Source organism: Amaranthus tricolor, chromosome 3 (assembly GCF_026212465.1).
Source record: "Amaranthus tricolor cultivar Red isolate AtriRed21 chromosome 3, ASM2621246v1, whole genome shotgun sequence".
Classification (NCBI taxonomy): domain Eukaryota; kingdom Viridiplantae; phylum Streptophyta; class Magnoliopsida; order Caryophyllales; family Amaranthaceae; genus Amaranthus; species Amaranthus tricolor.
Window position 1 is genome coordinate 36,115,249 of NC_080049.1, and position 26,418 is coordinate 36,141,666.

Below are 26,418 nucleotides of genomic sequence, written 5' to 3' on the forward strand. Positions count from 1 at the left end.
ATGAAAATTCCTACAATTCCTCCATGTAATATCTTGATGAGCCCACTTACGGAACCAAAAGTTGAGAACACAATGACCATGAACTCTATATTTAGAATTGGTTCCATCATCATCATCCACTACATTTATTTTGACTGTTTCTTGACGATCAAATATAATTTCAGAACAAATAATACAATTCTCATTGCTAATCGGCTGAAATACCAAATCTCTAACTTCTTCATTATACTCGGGTTTCTCCATTAAGGGCCTTAGAACTTCAGCTTTACAATTATTGTTATTGTCTTCTATTTTTGGGTATGATTCGTAGCCCATGCTACAACATGAATACAATAAATTTCCAACCCTTTCTTTTATTTCTTCCAAAATTAGAAACAACATATTTACCCTCACTAATGAGTAAAACTTTGTTCGAATTAGGGTAGGCCGAGAAAAGAAGAAGTTTGATGAGATTTGATTCTAGATCGTAAGTTAAAAAAAAAGTTGTATTTGTATTTGCTTTAACTGAGACAATATCTTATTTTTTTATTTTGAAGTGTATTTATATATTTTGATAGCCAATATGAGGGGTTGTTTTTATAAGCTAGTCTCTTGAGAGATCGTTTCTTTGATAGATTTATCTCAAGCTCAGCCCATTAAAGATTAATGCTTACTTACCGTATTTATAATACCTACTTATATTATTTTTAATGCTTACTTATTGTATCCTTAATGCCTACTTTCAATATCTTAAATGTCTGCTTACATTATTCTTAATGCCTACTTATAATATTTAAAAACTATATAATAAGCCGGTCCAATTGGAAACCGTCTTTGACGAGAATTTGGGTGTTTTTATAATTGAAAAAAAGTTAGGATAGAATTATAAATCTTAACAGAATTAAAAAGATAATTAATTTAAAAGGTGTTTTCGTGTGTAGGTTTAAAATATGAAATGATATATTTTTTAAATATTTACGACTCAAATTACATTCCAAAGTATTCTAACTATAATTATGCCTTGGAATGACAACAGTAACTACAAAGTAGGAAGAATTATAGAAAAAAATGGTAAACCGTGTGTAAAATACAACACTATGTGAACTTATATTTATGTTATCACTCTAAACAATACAAAAGACCGAGTTTGGAATTATTCAAAGAAAAACTCAATAATTTTTTAAATATAATTTTCATATTTAATTTTTTAAGTGAAAGATGCTCAAACATGTTGAAATGGTTAAATGGCAGATCGGCATGATTTTGGATTGAGCTCTTTTACGTTAGATACATATCGAGTTAATTTCGATTCAGGTTATTATCATGAATTTGTCTAAATTTGAATCAATCAAACAGATAAAAGATTTTAAGTTTTTTTCTTTATCATAAACTATTTCAATAAAACATAAAAAAAAATTTAATTTTACTTATATAAGGATTGACTAATATACAAAATGTACAAGGTTTTGGCAACAAGTAGCTGCTACCAGATTAAGCAACTTTGCGGTTGCTCGTTGACGAAAAAGGGTCATATTGTCTCACTAAACAAAGTAACATTAATTAAATAATTAAAAAAGGTCTTCTATAAAAATATTCATATATATTAAATATTAATACTTCAATGGCTTTAAATTATTTGGTACTTGTTTTTAGTGGATTGTCTTAAAGTAATTGCAACATTTTTTTTTAATAAACTTTTACTTATCAAACTTTAAATTAAAATCTAACCAAATATATTACACCATATAATAAATTTAACTCATCTACTTCCTAATACTAAAATTCTTTTCTATCTAAAATTTTATAAAAATGATTTAAAAGTTAAAACTTAAGATAACAATTAATTTGAGATGAAGAGCCTTAATTCTTTTACTTTAGTATAAATTCTTACGATAGACTTTAAGTTGATACTCTGAACACTTGATAAATACCATTTTCTATCTTGCCCCTAATTTATCATGTTAGACTTTTTAGTTAACACTTTTACGACAAAAATCTTAACAATAAATTTATGCACCTACAAAAACGTTTTTTCTTGGGGACTAATTTATTTTAGTGTCTCTCATATTCTCTTCCTTTTAAACAAAGACTATACCAAATAACACTTTAACATTGCCTAAAAAATATATACAAATTCTTGTGAGAGACGGTCTCAAACAGACCATCTCTAATTAGGCCTACCCATTTAAAATATTGTAAGTAAGCATTATGGATAATTAAGTAGACATTTAAGATATTAAAAGTAAGCATTAAGAATACGATAAGTAAGCAATAAGGATAATATAAGTAGGCATTAAAAACACAGTACGTAGACATTAATTTTTAATGGGCTGAACCTAAGATATATCTCTCGAAAAAACCGCTTCTCAATTAGCTAGCTCAAAAATATAATACTCTGAGACCTGAGTACTAACAATACCCTTATGGTCTTATCCCTTAACCTGGAATACACGGACACGCCATTGAACCTACGTGTTGCGTGTCGGACACGGACACGCGAAAATCCGTGTCCAACACGCCAAATGAAGTGTCCAATATTTTAATATTTTCCGGACACGCGGACACGGCAAGGACACGGAAGGGACACGGCAAGGAGTCAAGGACACGTTTTTTTTTTTTAAAATAATAATAATTATTTTTTATTTCTACATGGTGTTGCTCCACCTCCATTCCCATTTTTTTTATATCCTCTTTGAATATTTGTTAATTGTTATTTGTTAATGTTAAATTGTTAATGTTAAATTGTTAATGTGTTATTTGTTAATCTTAAATTCTTAATCTTAGTGTTTGTAATTTGAATTTTGAAAAGTTGAAAAATTGTGAGTTTTATGTTTTTAAAGTGTTTATTTACATATATCAAATGAAAGATTGTAAAATTATCTTTAATTTAATATATTTATTATATTACCATTTTCATGTCCCCGTGTCTGCCATTTTTAAGTTGGCATTTTTCTGTACTTATGTCGTGTCCGTGTCCGTGTCCGTGTCCGTTTTAGTGCAACCTAGCCCTTAAACCATTTGCTTTTCATTTCATTACTCAAATCAAACACCCCCATAAAGATGGTGGAGGTAAGAGAAATCCTTAATTCAATAAGAATGTAGAATATAAGCCAACTTCAACTTAAAAGCCAATATATAATACCACTAAACCAAACAATGGTTGCCGGTTGGAATAATTTTATTTTTAGTTAATACTTCCTCCCTTCTTATTTAGTTTGCAACATTGTTGACCTCGACACTATTTATCAAGCAACTTGACTTTCATATTCATGGTAATTTATAAATTAAAACATAGTCATATGAGATCTTGTTTAAATCGTTTCGATTCAACATTTATTAATTTCTTTTTTCCATAATTGTTTGATATGCATAATTAGAATTATTAACGATTGAAGTCGTAAATTGAGAGACGTAAAAAAGCAAATATTACAAGTAAAAAAGAACGGAGAAAATAGTATAGACTACGGAGTAGTATCTTGTTGGTATACTAGAGGCAAATTACTACATAAAAATTGCCAAGCATAAGTTACATAATTGGAGACTACATATTATTAGAATATGCAATGATCATCTTGTCCTACACACATTGCAAAGCTATATCAAAACTGAAGATACCTTCCAAGTTCCAACAGGTAACAGTACATCTGTGAGTTCTTCTATCCATTGCCTCCATTGTTGGCACTTCGATTTTGCAGCAAATCAAAGTGAGTTTTAATAGCCCTCCTTCATCGATTGTCTGATAATCTCTTTGCCGCACATTCGCCTTCATTGAAGTAGCTTGGTGCCTGCCAATGGAGCAAACACACCTTTGGAAAACAGTGACGTAGGTTGTGACTTATGAGCACACTTGAGCAAGAAAGCCTTGCAGACCTGTGACTGTAAACAGATGTGTCAACATCTTTCAAACATGTAACTTAGTTAGGATGTGATGAAGTTCATAGTCATATATTAATTCTATATTAAAGAAAACAATGAAACCAATCTGAATTATAGTACTAAATATTTGGAATTCTGACTTACACTCAAACATCCAGTTTGTATGATGTTTGAGCCCAAAATCTGGTAAGCAGGCTCATTCCCCCCGGAGTTGAGTAACCAAAAGGCACTAGAAATCTCCACTCCATCACCAAAGAGCAACCTTAAACATTGTCATTACCAAAGATAAGATTGCAAAAACCATAAGAATAGTTTGTTTGGCTTCTACAAGAAATCAAACAGACCTCACTAGTGAGAAATTGGTTAGCAAAGTGGAGTGTTGGTTGGGAAGTTGAAACTTAGCCATGGGATGACATATGATGAGCTCTTACAAACCACATAACAGAGTTAAGCAGCTGTAAAGTTGAGCCACAAAACGAATTGATGACCATACAGTGATTTAATCAGCATCCATGAGGTTAAGATTGCCACCTTTCCATAGCTTAATCTTAGAGTGATTCGAACTAAATGGCAAAGCAAACGTTTTTACACTTGGTAAAAAACAAGTAGAGAAAACACTATTTTAAGAGACTAAGATATCAGGGGATTCTCTACAAAAAGAGATGAACCCTAGTTAAAAGGTGTTTCCTTCACAAAATGCAGAGGTAAGTGTCATGAAAGGGAATTCTTACATAGAGTAACTAGGAATGTTTCCATCACTTTATGTTTGACAGATAACCTCATTGAAGGGTATGATGTAGTATATTATCGATCAAAAAATAAATTGCATTTGCTCGTAAAGGAAAAAGGAAAGGCGACTAATCACGAGGAACTAGGACGTTTTCCCATTGTAGGGATGCCTTGAACTAAAGCAATGAATAAATGATGGTTTCATTCCCGCCAATTTAGCATATATACGCTACAAAAGTATAGAAATTCCGACCTTTTATGACTAAAAGATGAGTAACAATAATGGAAAAAACTAATTCCGGCAATATAGGTCAACTACATAAACCAAAACAAATTAGCATGGTTGATATTCGCTAACAAAACTATATATTATCCTGCATCTATTATACTAACATACTTGCATACAAACATGAAAGTTAACTTCAATGGTCATTCACATGTATCAACTTCAATTTATTTGTAATTTCATCTCCTTGGAAGCTCAACTGCTAGCCAAATTAAAACTTATGCTTCAGATGATGACATTTTTGAAATGCACAAAATATGAAGGTGATGCATTAGCCTACAGTCCTACACATTGTACATTAGACATTTTTCTTCTAAACTTTCACATTGTCTTATAATTTTATTGAAAAAAATCCTAATTGATATTGCAAATTAATTGATAACTAAATGTACAGACACATGAACAATAACTTCCATTGATGTCAATATATGTAGCATGTTTAAGTGTCAGAAATTAATGTCAACTGTGAACCCAGAGTTACTGCTATTTATTGTAGACTACCAATAGTTAGGAGTATTTATCATATCCTACCAAAACTATTTTAGCATGCAGGTCACCTCGAATTTTCCATGGCTTTGTTTGCTAGTACAATTATTGTCTACAGGATTAGCAAGTAGAAAGTTTTACACAAGTTGGGCAAATCCTTATATTCAATTGAGTTATGGCAACCAGCTGGTCATATTAAGAATGTATTCATCATAATCCATACCTACTTGCACAATTGAGTAATACAAATCAAATAAGTCCGTTTTGATCGTCAACCAAAATCACTTTGATGTTATTTGAACAAAGCATAGAAAAATGTAGGAGTACTACAAATTTGTTTTTAATTTTTTTTTTTTTTTTTTTTTGAAAATTTTTTTTTGAGTTTAATACACGTTTGTCCCTTTAAATTTGCTATTAAAAATGACATGTTGTGAGGAAAAATATCATTTTCGATTGCAAATACAAAGAGACAAAGAGAGTATATTTTAAGGAGTCTTTTATACTGTCTACTAATCCTAATACGTCCCCATTCACTATTCCTTTGTAAACTTTTTCTCTAGAATCTAGATTGCATAACACATTTCATCACCTCTAGGAGTATTTACTAACAAGGAAAGCTCCATCCTTCCTAAAAAGAATAGGCTATGTACTAAGCATTTGAATCTTAAATCAAGTACAGGAGCCTTTTTCCAATGCCTTTTTCTTTTAAAAATACCCGCTACATTTTCTATTTTTGGCAATTTCATATTACTTGCTACATTTTCCGTTTTTAGTAATAAAACAATCATTTAAAGTTCTACCTACCCCTATTTTTATCCTACTCTATACTCTATAATAAAATACTATACTATACTCTATAAAGTAACCTAACAACCAATTTTTCATTTTTCTTTTTCAATTAACAATAATAAAATACTATACTTTATAAAGTAAACAATCAGCTACAGCCTATAGTGTAGGTCAATCACTTTTCTTAATTCCCGTGCCCATGCAAATGTAGCAACAATTATGGAACGGAGGAAGTACAAATCAAATCTATACATTTTTTCTGTGCTAAACCTTGCTTTCATTTTAACTTTCACTCACAACTTCAGAACAGTTCATTGCAGTTGCGGGATCTTACCCTATATTACCATGTCAAGAATATCAAATTAGATGCTCTACCCAGATAAACATTGGAAAAAGGCCCAACTTTTGGTGTAAAAAACAATAGATAAACATACTTCAAAAAAACTTTAAACCTATTTTTGAACCTTAAACCTAACAAACCTCAAGATGTTGGTTAAGAGTCCCACCTTTTTAGATTCTAAGAGTCCGGTTACCAGATACTAGAATTAATGGAGTAAAAACACAAAGATCATGATCTCGATTCTCAAAGGTGGTATGAAATATGAATGGCATACTTTCTTTCATCTCTTTCAATTTGCTACATTATATCTAAAATTTTTAATAACAAATTCAAAGAAACAGTACTTCTCAGTTCTCAACCACAAAATTAGATCTGTGATTTCTAAGGGGGAAAAAGAGCTTTAAATTTGTAAGGGCATTAAACTCTGCCAATGTCCCTCAAATCTTATTGCTCCAAAGAATATGAAAATTCGTAAAAGAGACAAAAAGTTTGTCTCTCTCCAAACTACGTGCATCGATAGAAATCTTACACTTGTAAGAAACAGAAGAGGAAGAGGAAGAGGAGAAATGTATGATGGGAGGGAAGAGAAAGGGAGAAACAAAAGTGATAGATCTTTGGCACTCAATATTCACATGCCTAAACAACAAAAACAAATACTATCAATGACCTAGATTTGGCCTTTGGAAGCTTTTTACTTTGAGTTTTCTTTTCTAACACTCTTTAAACTCTAATTTTAAAGATACTCCGTGAACTCCCTAGCTTGTCCCCTGTCGTTTTGTTTCTTCTCTTGTTTTTTTGTTACAAGGGTGTTAAGTAGTGTCCCAAATAACGTTGGATGGTGGCATGCCACTCATCTTGTCATTGGTTGTACTTGTACATGCTTATCTCTTCTACGTGGCTTAACTTAACTAGTTTTAAGATGTGCAGAATCACACATCCTATTATGATGGTAGATCTCTAAATGAAAAGTGAGGGTGCTACTATTATATATCGTTTCTAAGTAGATAAATAACAAGTAAATAGACAAATACAACTCAACTGAAATAAAGCTGATTATGGTTTATTCTTCAAATGTGCAAAATTTTAACTTGCACATCGAAATGGCAAAACACAATGTTAGTGGACTCACTTATGCTCATATACAACACCAAAAGTAAAATCTTGAGACAAGTGAGATTAACGGAACTACAACATTGCTTGGCATAATCAATACAACTCCACACTCCTTTTGTGTGGTTGTGTAGACAATAAATCGAAATTATTTGCATTGCTAATGAATAAGGTCTCATGTCTAAAATAATCTACCTATCAAGTCTATATGATATAAAATCAAATAACTTAGAAAGTATAAACACTTATATCCAAATTATTATTATTATTATTATTATTATTGTTATTATTATTATATTATTATTATTATTATTATTAAATATATATATGTAAGTTTCCTTTTCTTTTTCTCTCCAGTTGCTGAGATTTGTGACAAGTATGGGATAATGGGATCAGCTACTATTTTGAGTAAAATATAATTTTTTTCACAAACAATATCTTATATTGATTTAATTTCATTAATGCAACCAACCTCATAAAGACATGAACATACATAATATTAGATTCCTCAATATTTTAACAAAATGCCAACTACTGGCAATGTCTCTATGTCTGCTCCTCCCTAAATTACCCAAATAAATGCAAGTTACAACAAGCGGGAGATCAAGAAGTTGGATTTTACATTTTGTCAATTATCCTATGCTTCACACTAGCCGCCACATTACCCCAAGTTAAAAAATCTGTAATTTTCTAGTTTACCTTCCCAATTAAAAACTCGATCAGGTAGTCAAACAAGGCCTTGGGATGGCCAATTAAAGTCACAGGACGATGAAGACATCTTCAGGAAAAAAAAAATTTATGTCAAATGTCTATATCTCGGGTTAAGTTGAATATGGTAAGGATGGTACTGAATGCCATATGCATGTGAACTATCAGACAAGGGTTTTTAATTTGCTGGTTAGAGCCTCCATCCTAATTAATACCACAAAATCCAAGACGTAATCACATGTAGACATTCAATCTCTACAATATTAATTTCACACAATAATATTTTATTATAGCCTAAATAGGTTTGAAAATTGAAATAAATAATAATTATGTAATCTTCAGAAACCAAAAATATAGTTTTTGTTAACTCTTGATAGTAGTATCATCAATTATGACCTATAAATATTAAGTTGTTTACTAATGTGACATAAAAACAATAGATCTTCTCAAGATTAGTTGATGTAACTACTTAATAATTCACAACTAAGAATAACATATAAACGCTATTTACAACACTAAAGGACTAATGTGACCACAAGTAATATCATTGTAATTTGACCCTAATGTGACCACAAGTAATATCATTGTAATTTGACCCTAATGTGACCACAAGTAATATCATTGTAATTTGTAATGTCACAAAAGTGGATAAAGATTATTCGGATGTTATTTGGTTAGCCTAATTTAAATCGTATTGATCAGATAATCAACTAAGTATTACTAGTATTCATCCACACTTAAAGGTCACGATGATAACACATCGATATCTTGTACTTGCATAAAACTGCCTACAACCTGAATAAGCTAGTTAACATTATTCTTGTGGAATTAGAGTTCAAAATATTGGGATCTTCACCTCCGTATTTATTTTGATGTGTAATAAAAATTATAATGCGAAAAATGAAGTAGATTAAAGTTTGGATTTGAATATTCGGTTTTTCTTATTCATAACATAACTAGAGGAAAAACACTCCTATTTATACAAAAGATCAATGACTTAAACATAGATACCGGAATAACAAAATATCTTAAGTTCCTAAAATAAGAGGAAAATATTCTAACAAAATATTTCCTAAAATAAGAAGATAGAATAATATCAAAGTTTATTTTGTTCTTTATTTTCCTACATTCCCCCTCAAGTCTGGTCTCGAGATGACCGAACTAAACTTGCCTTGAAAAACTTCAATCACATTTTGCTTCAAAAAAGGGCTTGATCCCCCTAAGAAACAGGCCAACATTATCCAAGTAGTACAATCCGCCATTTTAATATCATAACAAACGATTTTCTGTATCTGGGCGTCCTATACAACACAACCATAAACGGTCATGAGAACAGTACAATTAAGTTCCTTGGTGAGTTGGCTAATGAATAATAATTTCTACAGCAAATTAGAAATCACAAGCCTCCTTTTTAAATTGAAACATAATAAATTAGCAATTGGGTCTTCACAATCCACACGAACATAATCACCATTAGCAATTTTTATGCGAGTATGGTTGGTGAGTTTAATCGATTATAAAACACCCGAATCCCCCTCAATAAAAAATCCAAGAGTATGAAAGATTGTTATTAGGGTTAGTGCCTTAGTGGTTTGAAAATCGAGCCTTGGGCAAAAAAAGGTGACTCGGGTATGAAAAAACTTGAGGGAATAGAGAGGAACCGGATACGTGGGCCCTCGGGTCACCCGTTTGTGGGCACGCGGGTTGGGGGTCCTGGGGTTAGGTTATTAGGGTTTTCATGGGTTGCCTCTATATATATATGGGTATTTAAGGGAAGTTTATTATTTTACCTTTCCCGTCTCTCAGATTGCTCTCCTCCCTTCCCTTGTTTGAGTCGACACACCAACCTGGGTTGGCCATGCCGCCGGTCCGGTGTACCGGCACCATGGTGGCCGCCACCCAGTGTTTATAGGCTGATTTTTCTTGTGGGTTTTGTGTGTCGTTTTTGATGATGGTTTGTGATGTTTGGTTCACAATTTGTGGATTCTGATTTTTAATGTTTAATGATGCTACTCTTTGGACCTTCTCTGAAATTTTGGGTAAGTTTTGGTATTTGTTTATTGGACTTGGTTTCGGGGATTTGTGATTTTGTTGGCCATTGTCTGGATTTTTGGAGTTGATATGTTGATGTTGTTGGTTTTGAATTTTATGATGTCGATTTTGGTTTTTATGGGGGTGGGTTTCGGTGGGTTATGGGGCTATTTGTGGTGGTTTCAAAGTTTGCTGTGAGACACCCAAAAAAGCCCAAGATGACATACCTTGCCCCCTGTCATCATGTGCTTCCTCTGGTTGTGGTGTTGTCATGGGTTGTGGGAGGGTTGTGACGACTTGTGCCTTGCCGTCGGTCTGGGTAACCGGTGCCTTGGCGGCGGCCTTTCGTTGCTTTAATTCCTCCCACCAATCCGGGTAGCCAATGAGTTTAAAGCATCCTTCCTTGGAGTGCCGAGAACCACCAGTGGTCAAATGTGAGTTGAGATTTGTCTACAGTCTCTCGCCGGAATGAAGTGAAATCTGACCGTACTTGGCTATGAGCCCTCTCCCTATTACCGAGCCGAGGGACTTGTTCCCGATGATGATGCGTTGGTCATAATACCACGCCTAGCAATTTTTCGGTCAATGAGAATTTTTCCTTCAATATGCATCAATATTTATAGATCATTTGTTGAAAAATCTGCAACATTTGTTCAATTTTCTTAGTAAGCTGGGTATGGTAAATGATAAGTCTGAAAAAAAACTTATAATACAGAAAATAAAGTAAATTACGGTTTGAATTTGAATATTCGATTTTTCTTATTTATAACTAGAAAAACACTCTTATTTATACAAAAGATTAATGGCTTAAATATAGAAATCAGAATAACAAAATATCTTAAGTTTCTAAAATAAAAAAAAAAATTATTTTAAGTTCCTAAAATATGAGAAAAATATTCTAATAAAATATTTTCTAAAATAAGATGACAGATTAATTATAAAGCATCTTATTGTCAATTTTCATTTCTCATACTTCAATCTTTATTAATTCCTATCCGCTTAATATAGATGTGAGTACTTAGTAGGTACCTCTTTTTAAGTGCCCTATCAAACTTAGAAAGTACTACGATAATAAATGAGCCAAGTCCAATTAACCAACTTCAAATAATATTTGCTTTCAAAATAATTTTTCTTCAATATACCACAGTAAACCCACTCTTAGAAGATAGACAAGGCTAAAAACAAGATAACCCTTCCCATTCAGACCTCACATTAGAGGATGTCTTGGAATTAATTGTAGGTTAGCCATATATAATTTATTGGGAATATTCATCTTCACCCACAATGAGAAGATATTGAAGGAAAAATAATATGAACCTCATAATTTTCAAATGGTTCCTTTTGGCCCCATGCATATAATGTCTTATGCGTCGAGTGCATGCCTTTCAGGGCATTTCATAATAAGGACATGATACCTATAAAGTTTTTACTCATCAAAAATTTAATTCCATAACCCACAAGGAAAAACATTTCTATTCAAGTATAACTTCACCCTTAATGAGTCAAGCTAAAACGCACAATATTATTTTAAACTGTATATTCGACTTTTAAAAATTTGGGGTCAAAATAATAGGCAATTAAAACTAAAGAAAAATTAATATAAACTAATACTTTCGCCGTTCTTTTTTTATTTTTCACATTACTATAACAGGTAGTTTCAAAAGTTCTTCCACTTTAGAATACTTTCTATTTTTAGAATGTTTTTATCCCACTTTTACCTCTTAAAACCCCCCTTTTCTTTTAATGTACCCTTTCAATACAATCATTACTTCACACTACTATTTAATTAAAATAATACCCACTACAATCTCATACTTCCAATATAATCATTACTTTACACTACTATTTAATTAAAATAATACCTACTACAATCCAAAAATTCTATCTTCCTTAATATGTGTGAAAAATTTAAAGTGAAAGATAAAAAAAGAACGGAGAGAGTATTAATTAATCTTAAAGGTCTTTCATTTTTAAAGACCTATACAATGAAACATCTTACATAAGTTTTAAATCATGTTAATAAAGCCCTGAAAGAGAAACAAAAAGGAAAAAGGTAATGCACTCCCCCCACTACTCCAATCATCTTCGTTGATACCTCATTTAAAGATCACGAGAGGGACCCAAAAGTTCACGAGCATTTAATCCCTCAATAAGACGGCTCCTAAAGTCACATCCTACATAAAAGCTATTATTTCATTGCCTATTTTTCTAGCATAATCATCATATGGGTTCATTAGTTAGTGTATTGACACAAATTAAGATTAAGGGGGTGAAAAATGCTAGTCTTCTAATGAGTGGTGTTTACAAGATCATGGTAATAGTGAGTGGGGTAAATGACGAGTCTTACATGCAATTTTGATAATTAAAATCTATTGCAAGACTCTTGAAAGGCAAGTTTCTAAAAGAATCTCTTGGCCTAATGATTATTTATTAACTCATCATGCAAGAATATTATAATAAACACATAATAAAAAATATAAAAAGTATAAAATTGTGTTAATCTAAGAATAATACATAAACTAAAAAAGTCTTGTACGTGTTTGAAATATTAAGAAAATACTCTTAATAGTTATATAAAAAAAAAGTAGATAGAAATTAGTAAAATCCAAGGATGAATATTAGGATTTTAAACCTAGCAGGGATAGTCTAATAGTATTAAACTAAACTCTAAACAAAAGTACACTTAAAAAAACTACCCACGATGGTGTCACTCACACAAAAATGCTACACACGGCAAAAGTAAAAGCATAGGAGTCAAGTATATGGTTGTCCGCGCATGTCCACGTGAATTACTCCTATGTTAAACTAGTACTGTTATGCATACTTTGTTAAAATTGTGTTCTTACTTCAAGTATCATAGTAACAGGCATGTCAGATGACTACTGTTTCTACCTATGATAAAAACTCGTAGCTTGAAGCTAGACCTGATCATGGGCGATCCAGCCCGAAAAAGTGAGAGTTTGGGTACCAAAATATGGCCCGATGGGCAGGTTTGGGCAAAAAATAAGTGACCCGAATTTTTTGGGATTGGTGTATGGCCCGCAGTCCGGCCCGAAAGGAGCTAAGTTGGTCCAATTAGTTACATATTTTGATTATTTCATATGCTAACACTTTTTTTCCATATTGCACCAAGGTCGGTCTACCATTTTTTATGTTGAAGAGGAGGAAGAAGAGGTAGATCGTGAAGATGACGATTGTCAAATCACTAATTAGTTACATAATTTGATAATTTTGTATTTGTTTATTTGAATTATTTGTAATTTGTGTTTTAAATTATGTATAATATATAACAATTGTATTTGTTTATTTTAATTATTTGTAATTTGTATTTTTAATTATGTATAAATAATATATAACATAGGCCCGCAAATTACGGGTTTGGGCAAGAACTTTAAGGCCCGCACTTTGGCCCGAACCCGGCCCGGTGTTTGATCACGTCTACTAGAAGCCTACAACTTGACTGTCTTTTATGTGGAAATTAACACTCAAAATTTTACCTATCCACTACTAGACCTTCTTTACACCCAAGATTAACACTCAAAGTTTGGGATCAAATACACGTAACCTTATCCATATATTTCCTACCCTTTAAATTTGCTACATTATTTTCAAATAACTCGCATATAAATTGACAATGTAGCAAATTGAGAAACATAGAATAGGTTATTTCAGATTGACCAACACGGCCACACATAAATGCATCAATTTTTTCTTTAAAAAATTCACTGGATCTATATATACTAAACCATGAATCAAAAAGACAATTAAAATGCCCAGCACACCAATATCATTGAAAGCCTAAACCCGCTTACTTTCACAAAAAAGGGACCTTGAAGTCTACAGAAATATGTCTAGCAAAATTAGTATCCAATACTATATCCGAAGATACCAAAGATTATAAGATTCTAAACCCTTTGTCAATTAGGTAGATTTTTAGATTAATAAATTTGATTGGTCCATGTCTACTAATGCTAGTTGTCGCATCTTTAACAGCTACATGTTCTTTTGTTTGATACCAAGCCTTAAACATGATTATTACTTAAAAGTTAGAGCTAATGAATTCCTTAAAATATAATTGAATCACAATTACCAAATCCTGCAACGGACGAAATATTCTGTGCTCCTAACCCGTACATAGACGTCTCACGCTGAACCCTTATTTTAAATTCTAGAGTAGGGTTTGTCATCTTATTCATGTCTTCTGATCTATGATAATAAAAGATTAACAATGTTAATGTATCACCTATATCATTCACACTTCCATTCTAAATTTATGCAGTGTCCTTTACAAATAGTACTAATTTACTGTATCATCCCCACATTTACTTGCAAAAGGACAGAAAAGGTAGTATGTGGCACTACTTAATATTGGCTGGCAGCTCTTCAATCTTACAGGCAATGTTCAAAAAGACGTCAATACATTGTTGATCGATTGACTACTGGGATTTGAGCATATGCTTGTTATATACTCTGTTATGTAACTACGTGCTCTGATGTAAAACTTTTAAGTACAAAGTTTGGTCATGACTTTGTGCCTTCTTTGATGGTTAATTTCAAATGAACCTAAGTTATTATAGGACATCCACACAGAAGGCAAGATTTAATAATTTCACATTGAAGTAGGACTAGCATCAGGCCTCTCCTTGACCAAATATGCGGTACTTTGGAGAGAAACGGGAGTGTACACTTAAGCATTGGAACTTTAGGACACCCTTGGGGGAAATGCACCGGTGTATACTTCCTGGGTTTGGGTTGTTATATCACCCTAATGTGTTCCTGATAATTTTCAAAATCACTAATATCGGTTTTTCCTAATTTCCTTTTGTTGATGCAATATAAAAGTTCCAGTGATTTTATTTCTTATGCATCTGGTATAAGGAACATTAAGCATGGTCTACTAGTTGCAATAGAGAAATTTTTCTCTAAATGACGAAAATGGTTATGACGTAGAAATAGAACATTTCTCATATGACAGTATGACACTGACTCTCTAAAAGGCAGTTTTAAAACAATGGGCTGGTTTGGACGTTATGTAGTAAGTAGTTTAACATAAGATAATATGTAAATAAACTAACGGCCCGTTTGGTACATGGTATTAGAGAGCGGTAATGGTAATAAAATTAAATAATAAAAAATTTGGTTGTTTGGATGCCTTCAATGGTAATGGATGATAATAAAATAAGGTAATGAAAATTACCAAAAAGGGCCATTTTTATTACCATCAAACAATCTGGTTTTAGGCCATAATGGTAATGAAGTATTACTGTGGTAATAAAATAAGGTAATGTTGTTTCGAGCTGAAGAAAAAATTAATGAAGAAAAAAAAGGTAATATATGTAATTATCTAAAAAAATATTATTATTAAAAAAAGAATCATTAGATAGAATAATTTAGATACAATAATGCTTTTAGATACAAATATACAATAATGAAACTAAGAGTTATTACCATTTTTTATTACTAACAACAAAATGCAATCAATGAAATATTATCTTCCATTACCATTCTTTAGTCATGCACACCAAACAAAAGAATCTTCATTACCAATTCTCATATCCATTCCTTCATTACTATTGCCATTACAACATTTCATTTTCATTACTTCATTACCATCAACCAAACGGGCCGTAGGGGTACTATTCTGATCTTATGTGCAGTAATTACCATGTGGGACACAGGTTCCATCAGAACCAAACAAGCTGATTTTCTTAAAAGTTAAAACATAAATTTCGTTTCACTTAAATATTAAAATAGACAGTATAAATCTCAGATTTTCCTGCTTAGTAGATAATCCCTTTGACAAGTGATTCCTAAATGAGTGATATAACACAAGCTACCCATCCTTCTCAAAGTTCCCTCAAGGGCAGATAAGTTGAAAACTACATGTTATATTTGATAAATCCCACTTAAGAACTTTCACTATAGTGCTCAACCCCAAGAAAGATAAAATGATGAAAACAATTTATATCTTCTAATCTAGAAATACTACACTATTGTGCTCGCATTATGTTTCCACAAAATTATATCATTAACTTGTCAACAAATAATACTGAAGCTTAACCAAGTTGAATATCACTATTTATAAATCCATTTGATGTTCAACCCATCAAAATACATCCTAGGCGTCGAAGTATTGTCTTTGGACGTTATTAAAGAAGTTTCTTATGGATTTATAATGGGAATTTGCACTAAAATAAATAAAATAATTAGTCAAAGCTTAAGAGTATTAACAACTTGACTTACAAATATGCTAGCCCGTAATTGCTGTTAGTTGAGAAGACCAGTACAAAAAACTCTTGCCCGTGAATGATGCATGTGATCCATAGAGAGCTGTTACAATCAGAGCCCTTCAAAACTTATAGCCATATACCCACTCACGTGCACTCTTTGGCTTTCCAGACTCCAGTGGAATAAACACCACTAAAAGAGTGGAACTTATTTATATCTCCTAAACCATGGAAAAGAAAATGCATCAGTATATATAATTTAACAAATGTATTATTCTATGTCTGTGTTTACATTGAAGTAAAGCATGAAAAATAATTCCTTGGTTGATAGTTGCTACATTTGAACATAAAATGGTCAAACATAGAAAATAGTAAAAGAATAATACTCTGTAACTTCAAATAATTAAATCTTTTGCACAAAACAACACTTTCACTACAACAAACCTATATTGTTGGGATTGAAATTTTGTTATTGTTCTTGCACAAATAAAAGTCCAGGCTTTAATTCTATCCAATAATAAAATTTGGTAATAGTGTCGATGTCACAAGCCTAATAATAATTATAATTACACTTAAAAAAGAGGAACCAATTTCCTAAAGCGGCACACAATATTTTACTTCTATTTCACATGTTAATAAGCATTATATATATTTAAAAACAAGGTTTAAGGTTCAGGTTTTAGGAGAACGCTAATGCAAATTGCTTGCCATTTGCCAACTAGAAATTTGAATATAATTAAAATTAAATTAGAAATCAAAAACAATAATTGGATGACTCACATGCAAACAGGAAAGTGACACATGTCAAGCATATAAGGGTCGTAACAATATGATCTTAAAAAATTGTATATACTATAAGTAAATGAGTAAAGAAATATGTTTGATAAAAATTTTAAAAGTATTGGAGGAATAAAACAAATGTACCTTGCATTATGGAATACTGGCTCGTGTATGCATAGTCTTCTGTTGTTAGAAATTCTTTATTTAAACTACAACCACCTCTGCTTCTAGTTATTAGAAGAAGCACCTGCTCTGTTTCTCTCCTGATTCTTTTCTCTCTCTCTCTCTCACTTCTCCCCACCCTCCTTCCTACACAACTTCATTCTCTCTCTATCCCACTCCCCGCTTGCTCATCCTGGCAATAAATAAAATAATAAACATGAGGAGTTTAGAAGTTAAAATTCCTACATTAATGCTTCAGTCGCTACTCATTACTCTACTCCTTTGGTCCACAAATTTTGATATGTGCAATGCTAGACGAGGCAGCCATTGGAGACAAAGCAGACCTCTTTCAGCATCATTATTAAAGAAGAAAGGAAAAAGTCATGGATACCACGGCCACAATCACCATCACAGCAGTAACCCAAAACCAAAGCCAAAACCTGCGTCTCCAACAATACCAACGCCGAGTCCAGAAGTTGGCACACCGCCATTGCCTCCGCCAATTCAGAAAGCTCCATACTTAAAAGGGTCACCTCCTAAAGCTATGTCACCACCAAATCCTACACCAATAGTGAAAATCCCATCACCACAACCACAAAAAGGTTCCAGTGTTTTCAGTGTGCTAGATTATGGAGCAAAGGGTGATGGTAGTAGTGATGACACTGAGGTAACATTTCAAACTCAATAGACAATAATAGTCAGTCACTAGTTTAGATCCTAGCTACTAAATACAACATATGCAAAATTTTCGAGGAAAAGATAGCATAAATGCACAGAACTAAGATAACAGGATTATAAGTAATATAGAAGTATTATTTCTAAACTCTAATCTAAGAAAGCCAGCGAGAGTTTTGGAGCAATGCATATAGATTAGAAAAGATATGTAACTAGGAGTGGGAAATCATGAAATGTATAATTCTCTAGTTCAAGGGGCGCCTCCTGAAGAGCAGAAAGCAGAACTGACTTAATTACTTCAGAGAGCATTGTCCTCAGTTTGCTCTATTTTCCAAGAAACTACCCTGCTACAAAGTTCAATTAGTACGACATTCCTGATAATGCCACTACGTTTGTGTCGGTCTTTTTTAAGCACAATTCTCATTGTCCATACAAATAATACATATTAGCACAAATATCACTATGCACAACTCACAAAATGCCTACTTTAAGTATAACTTGGTGTCATTTTCATGTTTTATGGTAGTATTAGTGAAGAATTGAAGATAAATGACAATTAGAGCTAAAATAAATATACATCATGAAAGGCTATATTATTTTGAAAAAACAAATGATGCAAATATCCTTTTACTCCATGGAAAATCTTAACCATATTTATATTAATTCACATGCAACATTGAAGGAGGTTTCTAAATAATTATGTACCCTAGGAAATCAGTTATGTTCTCATCCAGTTTACCCGGTAGGTCCATCAAAGCTTTTTATCTAAAATGAGATAAAGTTCGATCAGATGTACATGACTAAGAATAAAAAAATCTCTTACCTTTGCTATCATAATTGGAAAAAGGTTGTTCTAGTAGACCCTTTATGGAAAATAACTGACCAACTTCTTAGGTAACAGGCCACAGCAAGCAAGAAATAAAGGGTAGTCGAGTGAGACGTACATTGAGTCTACAGTAAAAGAGACTCGTGTTCCTCAAAAACAGCGAAAAACATCCCTCTGCTTGTGATATTCTGACAAACGTTGTATTACAATTTTGAGTGTGGACGGAAGGGCCAGATAAAAGGGACAAAGTTAATAGGTTTGGGACCAATGACAAATTTTCTCGTTACGGCAAATTGGGTCCAGACTCCAACAATTATCAACTAAAATTTAAAAACAGCCAGATAGATATCACCATATTTGTGATTGGAGAGATTTTTAACCGCTACAACAAATGTATTCATGCCATGGTGCAATGCAGGCATTTGAAGCTACATGGACTGAAGCTTGCAAAGTTCAGTCATCAACGATGCTAATTCCATCAGGATATCAATTTCTGGTGGGACCCATAACATTCTCTGGTCCTTACTGCCAGAAAAACATTATTTTTCAGGTAATCACCAGAAACTCTATGTTTTCTATTTTTCATGATTTATTTTACATATGAATTAGTCGAATTGACCAAGAAATTTAATATTTGTTCAAAGTTCTAACCTGGCTTGTAAAATACGATCCAGCTAGATGGGACTATTATTGCTCCAACAAGCCCCACTGCATGGAAATCTAATCTCTTGTGGTGGATGGACTTCACAAAACTAGTAGGAATCACCATACAAGGAAGAGGCGTAATTGATGGAAGTGGCTCTGCTTGGTGGACAGACGCTCCATACGATCTAGAAGATCACCATGAATTGCAAATCATCATAAATGACACAATCCTAGAAAAGCCCCCTATGCCGGTAATAATCTTCACCTTTCTAGTTTCTGCACAAAAATGTTTAAAATTGACCAAAACTGATTGAATGTCAACTGCATCAGCTGAGAAGTGAGCTCAGTGGGAAAATGCCAAATGTCAAGCCAACGGTAATGACCAAATCATAGACTCTTAATGGTAAAGATCATGAGCTTCAAAATCATCAAAACTAACAGAGAATCTTTCATGCTATACAGGCCCTAAGGTTTTACGGCAGCATCAATGTTACCGTCACAGGAATAACAATTCAAAACAGTCCTCAATGCCATCTCAAGTTTGACAATTGTATAGGAGTCATGGTTTATTCAGTTAGTGTTTCATCACCTGGTGACAGTCCTAATACTGATGGAATCCACCTCCAAAATTCAAAAGATGTGCTCATTCACTCTAGCAGCCTTGCCTGCGGTAATAACAATTTCCTGGCTCAAAAGTAGCCCATCACAATTACATACTACTTTGTAGATAAAACTGTACAAATAGACCTATGAGGTAATTACCAAAGTATAGAATAACTATGACTAGGAGAGAAAACAATGTGGTAAAAGGGGATGAATTCTGAAAGTTACCTCCAAATGACCAACCTGGCAATAAAGTTTCCATTGTCACATAGCAAGAGCCATCTTCCAGATAATTTTTGTTCTGGGCTTATGGGGCTATAACCACAACCATCACATTAAAAACATCAGGTTACCATTGAATAATGAATACAGGACCACAATATGAAACCAAGAAAGACGCCATCTACCAGAACCTTGTATTGGTCCTTCTCCATAACCATAAGTCTATTTACAATTTAATTTTAATTTCTCTAAAAAACATAGCTGGAATGAAAGCTTTAAACAAACTCTAACACAGACAACAATTTGAATTACATAAACACAAAAATATAAAATGCTTCACATGGCAAGGTGGCAGTATCTAACAACAAACTACTAAATGCAGGTGATGACTGCATATCCATACAAACAGGATGCTCAAATGTATACATCCACAGTGTAAACTGTGGACCAGGACATGGCATCAGTATTGGAAGTCTGGGAAGGTATGACTCTAAAGCCTGTGTCTCAAACATCACTGTCAGAGACGTCAACATACAAGGCACGATGACTGGAGTCCGGATAAAGACATGGCAGGTATACATCACAGTTAAAATTTTATACCATTAACCAGTATAATCAACGTGATCACTATTCACTAGTAGACAACACAGCAAAGAATCAATTTAATTGTATAACTCACTAAACTCCAGATAGATGACAGATTGACAATTTGAGAAAAAAAATAGAATGCTGGAGCTAAAGAAGCAATATCACCTAAATTACTGGGTTACATAAAAAACAAGATCATGATCCTGTGATTGATCATATGCAAGGAAAATTCACTTATATGCCTCCAACTGTTTCATTATGCAGGGCGGCTCAGGATCTGTGCAAGGCATAACATTTTCAAACATTCAAGTCAGTGAAGTTCAGCTTCCAATTGTAATCGACCAATATTATTGTGATAAGAGCACATGCAAGAATGCATCAGCAGCTGTTGCAGTATCAGGAGTCACATATCAGAATATAAAAGGCACATACACTGTAAAGCCTGTACATTTAGCCTGCAGTGATGAGCTACCATGCACAGACATAACACTAAATACCATACAACTAACGCCATTGCAAGAACAACATCACTTGTACGATCCCTACTGTTGGCAATCATTTGGGGAGCTAATGGCTCCAATTGCTCCTCCACTTGGTTGTTTACAAATAGGAAAGCCTATGAAGAGCAAGGTTCAGACTGATGTTGATATATGTTGATGACATCGTAGCTACTCTTTCATGCAATCCTATATTCCTTTTTTCAGTCGGGCAGATAATTGTTTGTTCTGACCCCTTTCACACTATTGACTAGATAGCTTGAGAGTATGTAGATTAAGGCTAGTAGGTTACAGAACCCTATTTAGTAGGGTTATATAAATTACATCCAGCGTGAATATTGCTTACAAGGCATTGTCATTTTATTCGGGCATTGTCCCGGTGTAAGATATTACAAAAACCTTGATATAAATGCTTGATAACTAATATTTTGGATTTGTAAAAAGATGCACAAAAGAGCAAACAGGGTGAGATAATAACTATCCTACATTATTAATGAGCTCATTTGTGTTCCAGTGAGCTGAAAATAGTGAACATATAGTGTCAGCAGTTGTGTGTATATATGAAAAGACTTCAAAAGGCAATAAATAAATATGTCCACTGTATACAAGTGGAGAAGTAGCATGCCGTCGCAAAAAGTAATCAGATAACCTTTCAAGCTTGAACAATACCAGCTAAAACATTTTCTGCCTCCTTAAGACATCTGCGCCTCTGCGGTTAAACTAGATAAACCAAATTCAAAATTTTTGATGAGCTCCACAATGCAGAGGACGATAAGAAGTGCATATAAAATGGCATACAATATATCTGCCAACAATAAATCAGATACCTTGTGTCATAAATCTTCCACTATGCTTCATCCATAATCCAACATAAATATACAGCAAGAAACAATCCATAAATTTTTCAAGGATATAAATTAACAGCTCATATCTATGTTGTCATAAATCATAATTGCAACTGAAAAGAGAGTCCTTTTGATGCTTCCAAAATGCTTCTGCCACGAGGTCCGCATCTACAGCTATGGCTCAATGCAGTTGAGATCTCAATCTAAAAACTCCCTACTAAGCAAGTCTTAAAAGCCTCATAATAAATTTCGCCTCCTGCGTGTCTTATATTCAGCTGCTTCCTGACTAAACTAGAATTAAAAAAAAAGAAAATAAGAACCCCTCAAAAATTTAAAGGGATCTAACCCTGAATTCCTATCATTGGAACTTAATTGTGAAACGGCCTCTTGGAAATGCCAAACGTCATACCAGACTTATATTGGCAACAGCTTAGTATAAAAGCAGAACCAGCGCATGAAATTCCCCAGGGTGGTAGATGCATTGGCACGGAAGAGAAAAATATCTTTGCATTCATAAAGTTAGTCTTGTTTCAGCTTTCAGCCCATCAATCTCAGTTTCCAAGACTAGTGTTTTTTGGCTTACAACAACCACAATGCCCAAGCCTAGTACATGAACCAATAATCTACTTCTTCTTATAATCCACATAAATTGCCTTTCTTCATGCATTCCTATCTCTTGTCATATGAACTTCTATACCTAAGTCTCTCATATCCTTCCTCAATTATTCCATCCAAGTCATCTTCTTATGAAGCAATAAACTGGTATGAAACAAGCCATAAACTTATAATAGAAGTAACTAAATGTCTTATTCCTCAATTATTCCTCAATTAGGCTTTTGCTTCTTTAGCACTGTTAAACATCATGATAGAAGTAACTAAATGTCTTAAGAAGTCTTAATTCTTCATAAAACATATTCGTCAGATTATTATAATAAGTTTATTATGGTCTGAGCATGTAGTGGACATTAATTAGAATCAATTAATCATGTACAAATTTCCTTGTCACAAACATAAACAATCGTGAAACACATAGTGTCATACACAATGAATTAAAGCCCCTAGCCTCCAAGTAAAATCCATCCCTCAATCAAGTATTAAACACAAACCAACAAGAATGCATAGAAAGTATTGCTAAAATATAAAATTCAAAATATTCAAACTTTATATATACAAAACCAGTCATTTCTGTTAATAATAAAACTTAAACCACAAAAAAAGGGGAAAAAAATATCATCTTATGAAAATTTTATGGCGTTAAGGTTCTTTATAACATTGGTAACCTACCAAGCCACCTAGATGCAAGTCACCATGCTTCATGTAAACTGCAATGAGTATATAATATGAACTAGTCTTGACAATATATGGGCAAGTAATTACACCAACATGCCTCAACTATAATGCAGGAATTACACGTGTGACAGTAAATCTAAAAAAAAACTGCAGTCCTAGTACCAAAGCACCAAATTAATCACATGTATGCAAAACAGCTTAAGGCTTAAAATTAAAAGAAGTCATTCTTTGTCATTGGCCACAGACTACTTACCAATACTATAGCAATATTTGCATCCCTAAGAAAAACTCATAAAGCAACCACCAATTCTTTAGTTACCCAAGTAAATAACTTTTGAAACAAACCAGCACATATGGAAAATGAAATCCACAACAAAACATGCTATAGTCGTGTAAAATTTTCATGCTTCTGCATTTAATTAGATTGAAGGAGCATGTTGATTTGTTGAGAGTTTATATCGCCAACCTCTTGCATTGGGATTACGAGTTAAATATTGTTGATGTTGCTCAGTGTCTAACAAGATAGAACAAAACAATAGCGGCTTGGCAACGATATAGCTGACCTCGAATCACATTAAAACCACCATCTACAATCACATCACATTAATAAAGAAACCACTATTATATGTTGGTTTGTAAGAAAACTGCTTTTATGAGTAGCATTCTCAATTATATTATAAAGAAACAACGATGGTCAGCAGGCATTTAAATTCAAGAAATGCTACTCTCACAAAGGTTTTATGTATATTATAGAATTTAAGCCCAAATTCCCAATATACAGTTGCCACTTCTTAATTTTCCACAACACAATCCAAATAAGACCGTATTTTTGTGGCAAAATCTAAGCAAATAAAATCGCTGACATTTGTCTTATTGGTAAAAAATTATTTGCTTCAGATTCTGTGTCTTGAAAATTCTAAGAACCACTAAGATTCACTATACAAGGGGTACTGCAGAGATCCTAGTGGTTCTGTCTTATTGACATTGTGGTTCTATTTGCTTTAGCGGTAAAATTACATCTAAGTGGGAAATTTTGATTAATTGTGGCATTACTTAGCCAAAAATTCCCGGTTAGAACAGCTATCAGGCGTTTTACATTAAAAAAAATAAAAAAATAATAAAAAAAAAACCCTATGGTGGGCAGCAGTTTTGCATTTGCAAAATCACTGCATTTTTTAGACATTATTTTGGGAATAAAAATTCACAAAATCAACCAAATAAGTCGCCATTAGTACTAATTCTATGTAATTTATTCTTATGTTTTGAAAGGATGAGAAATGGTAACAATAGGGCTAATAACTCACGTATTATCAAGAAACAATCGCCGAAAAAATAGAGCACAAGCCCTAATTCGTGATCAGAGTTCAAACTACAGAAATTAATAACTATTCAAACAATGAATTTAACTAATTAAAAAATAATTAACAAGTCGCTTGATTATGTCAAGTGATCAATGCAAAACCCTAATAAACCGGGATCATCACAAATTTTGAAACAGAAACGGATCTCATAAACTTATCGTGAATCTTAAAAGCACGATTCGGGAGAAAAAGGGAGAGAACATGAGTACTAACATGAAATTCGAAAATGGCGTATCCTGCTAATGCCCATTTTGTCAATGGCGGTTGTTGTTGAGGACCATTTTAAAGGAAGATCTTGGAGGGAGAGAGATTGGCATTTAGAAAATTATAAGTATTTAAGTACTTGCTTAGTGTGCATTAAGTATATTGTAAATAGATATTAAAAATATTATAAGTAAGTATTAAGATATGGTAAGTAGACTAGTAAATTAAGTTTTTCGGTAGACATTAAGAATATTATAAGTAGGTATTTTAAGTACCTTTTTCAGTATGCAATATTGTAAGTAGGTATTAAAGATAATGTAAGTAGACATTAAGGATACATTAAGTGTACATTAACGTTTAATGAGTTGGGTATAAAAGACGTCTCTCAAACAATTGATCTCTCAGTTGACCGACTGTTAAAAAATTAGTCACATACTCACATCACATATTAGGATTAGTTTGCCCATTTTTACTTATAATTTAGACCGGTTCAGTCATCAATAAAAAGATACACTTGTTGGCAAACGGTTTCTAATAGGTTCGCATATTAAATTTTTTAAAATAAAAAAACGAAAAATATAGTATAACTACACGTTTACTCGATAGGATTTTAGGATACCTCAAGTAGGGTTTCACAGTATGTTAAGTAGGTGTTTCAAACATGTTAAAGTTGTCAAGTAGGTGTTATTGTAACAGGCTCAAATTTCTTAATCTTAATCTTCCGATTAATTATTCCGAAATTTCTTTTCGAATTCCTAATCCTTTGGTTATCTAATTCAAATCACCTTTAATTCCTAAACCTTATTCCGATTTTTGTAATTTCTTCCAAATATTAAACTTAAAAATATATATATATTCTTAAATTTCTTTATAAGCACTAAAATATTATTTTATTATTTTATACTACGAAAAGTAAAATTTTAATATTATATTTACGGTTTTATTAAAACGTTACGTTTAAATTTCGTTTTCTTAAACTAACTTTACTACTTATCATTTTAACTTTACAACTTTGATTTAATTATTTTATACCTAAAAATTAACTATATTTTTCTTATTAACTTTAAGTATAGTTTTAACTAAAATTTTCTAAGTAAACTATCATATTTTCATAATCAAACCTTAATCATACTTTCCCATTAATCTAAAACATTTCACT

The 26,418-nt window shown here is 32.7% G+C and overlaps 1 protein-coding gene and 2 long non-coding RNA genes across 5 annotated transcripts; 1 reads left to right on the forward strand and 2 right to left on the reverse strand.

The window, feature by feature from the left end:
• Window positions 1–9,202: 9,202 nt before the first annotated feature.
• On the reverse strand, window positions 9,203–17,624 carry LOC130807526 (uncharacterized). Its single transcript, XR_009040593.1, has 3 exons — window positions 17,486–17,624; window positions 16,578–16,782; window positions 9,203–10,974 (listed from the first exon to the last, which is right to left on the reverse strand). It is a non-coding gene; the product is annotated as an uncharacterized LOC130807526 (long non-coding RNA).
• A 93-nt stretch (window positions 17,625–17,717) lies between these two features.
• LOC130807524 (polygalacturonase At1g48100-like) lies at window positions 17,718–21,990 on the forward strand. The gene is made up of 7 exons (XM_057672758.1): window positions 17,718–18,170; window positions 19,423–19,554; window positions 19,679–19,900; window positions 19,980–20,024; window positions 20,112–20,319; window positions 20,857–21,047; window positions 21,327–21,990. The coding sequence occupies exons 1-7, from the start codon at window positions 17,721–17,723 to the stop codon at window positions 21,717–21,719; spliced, it is 1,641 nt and encodes a 546-aa protein (XP_057528741.1). The 5' UTR covers window positions 17,718–17,720; the 3' UTR covers window positions 21,720–21,990.
• Window positions 17,924–25,357, reverse strand: LOC130807525 (uncharacterized). 3 transcript variants are annotated; one of them, XR_009040592.1, is made up of 6 exons: window positions 25,269–25,357; window positions 20,481–24,281; window positions 20,239–20,314; window positions 19,656–19,925; window positions 19,002–19,529; window positions 17,925–18,063 (listed from the first exon to the last, which is right to left on the reverse strand). It is a non-coding gene; the product is annotated as an uncharacterized LOC130807525 (long non-coding RNA). The 3 variants fall into 3 exon arrangements; XR_009040591.1 differs by lacking the exon at window positions 19,002–19,529 and having other exon boundaries at window positions 17,924–18,063; XR_009040590.1 differs by lacking the exon at window positions 19,002–19,529 and having other exon boundaries at window positions 17,924–18,063; window positions 19,656–20,314.
• Between the last annotated feature and the right edge of the window lie 1,061 nt (window positions 25,358–26,418).

What these genes read in the sequence shown, in the direction of transcription:
- LOC130807524 (XM_057672758.1), top strand. Translation starts at nt 17,721, where the DNA reads ATGAGGAGTTTAGAAGTTAAAATTCCTACATTAATGCTTCAGTCGCTA. An exon ending in AGAAAAACATTATTTTTCAG is followed by an intron (nt 19,555 to 19,678) that starts GTAATCACCAGA and finishes AATACGATCCAG; the next exon opens with CTAGATGGGACTATTATTGC. An exon ending in CTCTAGCAGCCTTGCCTGCG is followed by an intron (nt 20,320 to 20,856) that starts GTAATAACAATT and finishes TACTAAATGCAG; the next exon opens with GTGATGACTGCATATCCATA.